Here is an 8157-nt window from a genome sequence, read left to right as displayed (position 1 = left end):
CGGTGGCTCGGAGCTTTTGCCTTGTTGTCCTATCCAAGTAGGCCTCTGTAAATACGCTCAATGTATGTTTACTGTAAAACCATGCGCACGTAAATACTGTGTGTGTGTGTACGTGAGTACGTGTGTAATCTGGCTAAAATGTACATTACTGAAATGAATTCGTCGTGTCAACCGGGACCCGATGTATTCACCACGACCCTAGCGTCTCTAGCTGCACGTGGTACAGAGAATTATGTTCCTGTAACATCTCCATCTGATGATGAGCTTTCAGTGGCTCGAAAACCAGTTAATGCTACAATACATCATATCATATTCATAAATGACTGGTTGCGTATATACACGCATAAGCTGCCATTTTAAAACACAACTGCAGTTCGTTCCCCACAATGGATGCAATGAAAAATGGGTACCCAGGATGAAAAGAAATTGATAATGTAATTTGTGAAATGATTGCTCTTCAAGATCTTCAGTTTAATTTCGTGCAGTCAAGAGGGTTTCAGCATTTAATGCAATCTGTTATGAAAAACCATTATTTAAGGAAATATCATTATTGTTTATTTTCAATACGGGTGTTTATATTATATTTTGTAATTGTTAATTACAGAGAAAAGTCATTTTTGCACATAAAAAACCACCATTTTTACACAGCGCTGTTTTTATTCAGATATGTTAACTACGTCCTCGACGCCGCAAAGACAGATGCACAGCAGCCGACTTCGTCTTTGGTTCCGATAAAACCGCCTCCGTTACATCCCTTCGTGATATGTAAGTAAGATACAGCAAAGTATGTTAAGACAAATCTTTTACATGAAGCACACGCTTTAGTCTTAATCTACCGTAAACTGGGACAACTTTGCCATGCGGGGCAACTTCGCCACTTTTTGACTGAGAATACCTCTGACGTCCTAGCAAGATCCTGTATCATCGGACAGAGGCGTCAGTGCTCTCACTGCCCGAGGCAACAATGAAAGACGGATTTGCTGCACATTTTACAGATATTCATTGTTTCCTGGTCTTTGTCAGTGCTTTTTCTTTTGGCTTGAGGAACACGCGTTTTCTGGTAGTCTACAAAAGTGTGTCACCCTCCACACGCATTCTAACGTAAGTGAAAACTGTTTCTTTTGTTTGGTGCAGTATATATTTACGTTTCAGAATCACTTTCAGAAATAAAATTGTGTGGTGTATGTAATATAATGACATAACTTGGCAATGTTGCATTAGGAAGCTTGGTAAAAATAGGACAATTTTGCGAACCTTAATTTTGTCTTTTTCCTACCTCTTTCACGGTTTTTTTTTAACCGAGCGCTTTGGGTCTCTTCATAGGTTGTTAAAATGCCGAGGCTCATTAGAACCAAACTGCGAACACGCAGGTGTCAAAATTATGATGACACTACGCTACAGCTAGCTGTCTCTGCGGTGATTAATTAGCAAACGAGCAGAGGAGAAGCAGCAAAAAAGTTTAGTATTCCTCGAAGAACAATTGAAAACAAAGTGAAGAGTCCATTTGAAGAAACCAGGGCGTAGACTGCACTCAGCAGTGAAGAAGAGAAAGAGATCCTCAAACACGTCCTCGTGTGTTCAGATTGGGGAATGCCTCTTGATGCCCTTGATCTATGGCTCATCGGGAAAAATTTCTTGGATTCGATGGGGAAGCCGATTTCACAATCCAAAAAAACTAGCGTTGGAAAAGAACTTCTTAAGGCATACCTTAGTCACTTGAAAGACCACATATTAAACTATGACGAGACAAATTTGACTGATGATCCAGGGTAAAAAAAAAAAAAGTTATTTCGTAGGGGAAGCAAGTATCCAGAAAGAGTTATAAATTCTATCAAAGCAAGTGTTTCTTTAATGTTTGCAGCTTGGGCGTTAGGAGATTCGTTTCCTCCTTCCGTGGTTTATCGCTCAAAGTTGTTATGGGACACGTGGACTCTAGGAGGACCGAAAGGAACAAAATATTTCAATACAGCAATTGGATGGTTTGATGCCCTGCATTTTGGAAAGTGGTTTTTCCATGTCGTTGTGTCGTGGGCAAAAAACATATCTGACCCCAAATGTTTAATAGGAGATAGTATTTAGTAGCCATGTGAATGTAAGAGCTATCAGACATGCAGAACTCACGACGTTCGCTTTGTGTTCTTGCCCCCAGCATCCACTCATTTGTGTCAGCCTATGGATGTTTCAGTCGTTGCTCCCTGTAAAAGGAAATGGAGAGCCATGCTGACAGATTATAAGATGAGAAACACAACTAGTTCCAAGATGCTCGAGAAAAGTGCATTTTCCAAACTGTTGGCAAAACTTCTCATTGATTTGGACGAAGGAGAGAAAATGAAATCGAACATCGTATCAGCGTTCAAGAAATGTGGCGTTGTGCTACTAAATCCTGAAGAAGTTTATTCTAGAATCCTACATGCAGAGAGAGCTGATGGTAATAGAACTCATGAATTACCCTCAAGCCTGTCGCGGAAATAATAGAGCCACTGAAGAGGATAATCGGTGTGACACAAGGAAAAGCTGTAGATGAATCACACTTGATGAAACACCAATCTCTTCCGAGCACCGCTGTAACAAAACAAATTGAGAGGACTGGTAAGAAGGAAGAACACTCGCAGAAATAGCCATCACAGCAGCGATGAATCTCACTGTACGTTTTCTTTACATGACACGTCTGACTCTGAACCTGAACAAGATGCAGAACCTACGGAAGAATTAGGTAGTCGGGATTAGTTGATACTGTTGATGTCGCTTTTTGCTGTGATGAAGATCGTAACTCAGCCATTCGTGAACATAATGAAATTAACGCCAGAATGACCCAATCTCTCACAAAATTAAAGCTTGGAATATTTGTTGTAAAATTCCTGACAAAAAAGTGTCAAGTATTTTGTTGGCTAACTTATTCAGTTCTACGGAGACGAGGAGTTCGAGGTGTCATATGTTCGTACAACAGATAGCGGGAAAAGTTTTTACTTCCCAAATGTTCCAGATGAAGCATCCCAGAATGTAAAACACATTGTGTGCATAATTAATAACTATTACAATCAAAACCGAGGCAAATTTTTCTGTCCTGATGAAAATGTTAAGCTTTTCTTTTAACTTTTTACTCTAATGATTTGAATTTCGTATGTATCTTGCTGCATCCCTACCTTTGTATCTATCTTTGCATTAACTTATTTAATACTAATGTGTAAACTGCTTTCAAGGCTTTGAACTTCTTATTCGGTAAATTTTTTAGTGATTTCTACTGATTGTAACAAAGTTGCCCAGTTTACCAGGTAACTTTGCCAAACGTGTTTTTCATTTATATATATGACGTCCTCGGATTATGAAATTAGAGAGCAGGACTCGTTTTTTAGCATGGTTAAAAACACGTTTCTTGCGTTATTAGATAACAAACCAGGCTGAAGAAAAAAAAAGTGGCAAACCTGTCCCAGATTACGGTAACATTGAAATTCCTTTTAAAAACAAAAAAATGATGAATCGCTCAACTTCTCTTTGACTACTACTTTTTTCTTGTTCCGTACGAAGATGAATTGGACGAGAAATGTGTAGAAACTCGTCAGTGTATTAGATTGATTGATTTTTTTTTTTTTTTTTTTTTAACATGCTATGAACTTAGAGCATGGGCAGCCGCTGAATGCATCTAACACCCTCTCGTGACTTCCTGGCGAACTGCTTGGGATTTTCTCGGCCTGTTACGCATACACCGCCTTATGTTACGCACACAGCGAGTGTGCAAGGGTTGGCTACATTGTTTTCTGTGACAAATGAAGCGCTAAGAGCGCGGAACATCGTCTCTTTGCTGTTTACCGTTTCGAATTAGTTCAGTGTTGCGCCTGTTGTTGGTAGTATTATACTTCTTGTGTAAAGCGTTGTTCTGGTTACGATGCCACGTTTTAGTAACCGTGTATATAAGAAGAGGAAGAACGTAGGGAAAAGAAAATTAACACTAATACGAAGTTGTGATACTACAATTACTGAAACAGTGCGTTCTTCTGCTAAGCAACACATGGCCGGCCATAGCCCTGTGACATCTTCTAGCAAGAAGCTGACTGGTGGAAGTGACAGATTTCGTGAATATGTTAGTGACAGTGATGATATTAACGAAGTACTGAATATTGGATTATTATCTTCTGTGCAAAATGTGTTCAAGTGTAGGAGTGGGACTAGAGATAACAAAGCACTTTGGTTTAGCTTGTGAGATGAAGATAATCTGTGCATGTTGCAAGTATCAAGTGACTTTCTACAATTCACATGCCAGTCTATTTGGTGAAAATGGACGATCTAGAGTGTTTGATGTGAATGTTCGACTTGTGTATGGTCTTCGATCCATTGGAAAAGGGTCTGCTGCTGGTAAACTGTTTTGTGGTATTAAGAACTTGCCATCGCCTCCAAGCAAACTTGGGTAATACTGTGAACTGGTAGGATCCTCTGTTGAAGATGTGGCTTTGAAAACCATGAAGGAAGCAGTGGAGGAATCTGTAGAAATGAACGGTGGTTCTAGGGATTTGGTAGTGGCATTAGATGGTTCCTGGCAAAAGAGGGGTCATAAATCCCTGAATGGGGTTGTAACTGCTACTTGTGGTGATAGTGCAAAAGTGATAGATGTTGCAATATTATCAAAACATTGTAGGTGCAAAAATAAAATCAAAGGAGGGCACAGTGGAACCTGTGAGGCAAATTTTAGAGGATCAAGTGGAGCAATGGAAGTGGATGGAGTGAAACAAATTTTTGAACGTTCAGTTCCCAGCTACAACGTTAGGCACAAATACTACCTTGGGGATGGTGACTCCAAAGGTTTCAAGACTATAGAGGAACTGAAACCATATGGAAATGAATTTGTAGTTGAAAAGTTGGAATGCATTAGGCATGTGCAAAAGCGTATGGGTGCACGGCTTCGAAGGCTCAAACAAACTTTGGGTTCAAGTAAGCTCAGTGATGGAAAGACAATAGGAGGGAGAGGCAGGCTTACTGATGAGGTGATTGAATGTCTACAGAGATACTATGGGTATGCTATAAGGCAAAATACTAGTAATGTTAGTGACATGCGGAAAGCAGTGTGGGCATTGTTCCTTCATACTGCCTCTTCCAATGAATAACCTCAACACAGCCTGTGCCCAAAAGATTCCTGGTGCAAATATAATGCAAAAAAAGGACTATGATCACAAACATGGTTTGCCAGCAGCTGTAATAAATGCAATAAAACCAATTTTTCATGACTTAGCACAGCCAGAATTGTTACACAAATGTCTACACGGAAAGACGCAGAATCCTAATGAGAGCGTAAACAATTTGATTTGGAAAGTGATTCCTAAAAGGGTGTTTGTAAGCATAAAAACACTGCACTTTGGCATTTATGATGCAATAGCAACCTACACCAAGGGAACAGTGTGAAGTGTAAAGTTCTGAAGGCATTAGGATTTACAGCTGGGGTGAACACTGTACGAGCACTAAGAAATATTGACAGAGAAAGGATAAGAGGAGCAGAAAGAAGAGAAAGGCATATGAAGTATGATGGAACAACAGGCCAGAAAAGAAGCCAGAAGAGGAAGCTTTTGGAGGATGAAGAAGAACACCCTGATAATCCTTCCTATAGTGCAGGAATGTATTGAGAAACTTTGATAGCCATTTCCCGTAAATTAGAATTTTTCGAATATAAGGAACATTTTCTCAAAATCCACTCAAGCTAGAGAGATGAAATTTTTATACAGCACTCCTAGTGGTCAAACTTACATTGTAACACAGCCATTTGGCAATATGTTCAGTAGTTTCATTTCAGTTTAATTATAAAGCAATTATTTGTAAAAAAATTTGGGTCATTAATAAAAAAAATAATTGGAAGGAAGCTAGAAAAGATACTCCAAAATCCCTCTGTCATATCTGCAATACTAAACCACTCTATATGTAAAAAAAATTCAAATTTTTCTATTTGGTAGTTTATTCATAAATGTTCCTCAAACTTAGTGATTTTAACATGGGCAGCATAGGCACCTCCAGCTCCCCTTAAACAATTAACTTATCCTGTTTCCTTCCACTTCTTGCTTGATATCCCAAAATAAATTTATGAAGTGTGTCTGTCATAAAGGGTGTCTATGGATCTTTCGAGATTCCTTACGTGACACTGGTAAACTGCTGCATATCTCATTCTTTGAAGACAGTAGGGGAGGCAAAAGGAGAACTTTTATGGGGAAAATTCCGGCAATCTGTTAACGAAATCACATACATAGGGTTGCCATATTTTAATGTTCAAAAACAGGTGGGAGTTCAGATAATGCGATTTATTTAACACATTTTTCATTTCCTAGGACCTTTTCTGGGAAACATTTTTTACACATAAGTCAGGTTTAGCAAAAAATACATGTTACATGTTTCCTGTTGTACAGCACCTTCAACAACTGCTTTACATTTTCAATAATGAGCTTATTCCACCCCTATGTCCATTAACATTTAGCATAGAAAATATTCTCTCTACAGCTGCATTATGTGCAGGTATGGTGAAACAGTACTATATCACATTCAAAAATTCAATGCAATCAACACTACAGTTCACGTATTGGTACCATTTCTGAGCAATAGTTTTTCCTACCAAACTTGCAGTGTTCATCATGTTCAAATGGCTCTGAGCACTATGGGACTCAACTGCTGTGGTCATCAGTCCCCTAGAACTTAGAACTACTTAAACCTAACCTACCTAAGGACATCACACACATCCATGCCCGAGGCAGGATTCGAACCTGCGAACGTAGCGGTCGTGCGGTTCCAGACTGTAGCGCCTGTAACCGCTCGGCCACTCCGGCCGGCTCGACCGTAGCAGTCGCACGGTTCCGGACTGCGCGCCTAGAACCGCGAGACCACCGCGGCCGGCCGTTCATCATGTTAAATGTTCTTCTGTAATATGTCCTTATTCTATCAAAGAGTAGACATCAATAATAATATTATCGTCTCTTAAAAATAACAGCCTTTTCACTGCTTGCCACTCTGACTCTTGTTCCAGAGGTAACCACTGAACTACAGACATACCACTGCATTGGGTCATCCACTTATTAACATAAATATGGTAAAAAGTGTACATTTCACTTTCAGAGACTGTAAGTAAGTTTATGTCATCACGTTTAATAACAAATTCTTTTACTTTTACAATCACAAAATTGTTTTTTGCCCTCTCATGTAAACCAGAGGCAGTGCTCTATAAAATGGAGTAGACTTCTACAACAGCAAAGACCAATTAAAGACCAAACAAGTCATATCAAAATACGTGTAAAAAACAATTTCTTAAAGGTTCGATAAATTCCTGGATGGGTCTTGCCAGAGCCAAGATTAAAAATAAATTGAAGTGATAAAGAATAATAAAATTGTATTTTATACCAAAAAAACGAGTGGTTTCGCAAAAAAAAAAAAATCGGAAACGGAAACTGAATGGGGGGGGAGGGTGTCGGGGAAGATTTAAAAAAACAGGTGGTCTCCCGATAAAAATGGGTAGTATAGTAACCCTACACATACAGGACTGTTGTGGGATCTATTCGAGCGTGCTATTGTAATGTGTGGGGACTCGACTAAGTCTACGTGAAGGAATACGGCAAAATCATTGACAGACGCACTCACTGCTAGGGCCGTGGCAGAATGTTGTTTTTTTAAACAATTTATTGACATTTTGTGTATATACCATACAACGACTAAGTTATTACATGAGTAATACATTTGATACTTAAGACATACAGGGTGTTTATAAATGTGAATAATTGTGATGAAGGTAAATAATTGTGAAGAAGGAAAATAATAACAGAAATGATTGATACAGCACTGAATGGAGTACATCTTCAAATTTTATTTAGAAATGGTAGTTTTCGTAACACAACAAATGTCCCACCTGTAATCATTTTCAAATTTGTGACGGTGACCCTTCCTATGAAACAAGTTTTAATGTATGGTGGTAACCGCTTGTGTTATCCATTGTCGCAGCTTATCGACTTTTCCTGGAAGTGGAGGAACAAACACTCTGTCTTTAATGTAATCCTATCTACAAAAGTCCATTGCGGTTAGATCAGGTGATCGTGGTAGGTAGGACGTTGTTCCACCAGGTTCAATTGAAGTCCGCACATTCCTATGAAGATACACAGCAACTGCACGATGATAACGTTCTAGTAGTTTCCACACTGTAAG

At 39.1% G+C, this 8157-nt stretch overlaps 1 protein-coding gene across 5 annotated transcripts in view; it reads left to right on the top strand.

Moving 5' to 3' along the window:
* The first annotated feature begins 664 nt into the window (after nucleotides 1-664).
* Nucleotides 665-8157, top strand: part of LOC126475484 (leucine-rich repeat-containing protein 15-like) — a 351235-nt gene continuing 343742 nt past the window's right edge. For all 5 annotated transcript variants that reach the window (XM_050103383.1, XM_050103386.1, XM_050103388.1 and 2 more), the window contains exon 1: nucleotides 665-765. In XM_050103383.1, the coding sequence (XP_049959340.1) occupies nucleotides 764-765 (2 nt within the window). In that variant the 5' untranslated portion in view covers nucleotides 665-763. The remainder of the gene's footprint in view (nucleotides 766-8157) is intronic.

Source organism: Schistocerca serialis, chromosome 4 (assembly GCF_023864345.2).
Source record: "Schistocerca serialis cubense isolate TAMUIC-IGC-003099 chromosome 4, iqSchSeri2.2, whole genome shotgun sequence".
In the NCBI taxonomy this organism is placed as follows: domain Eukaryota; kingdom Metazoa; phylum Arthropoda; class Insecta; order Orthoptera; family Acrididae; genus Schistocerca; species Schistocerca serialis.
The sequence above is the reverse complement of the archived record's forward strand: the minus strand, read 5'-3'. Positions and strand labels throughout refer to the sequence as shown.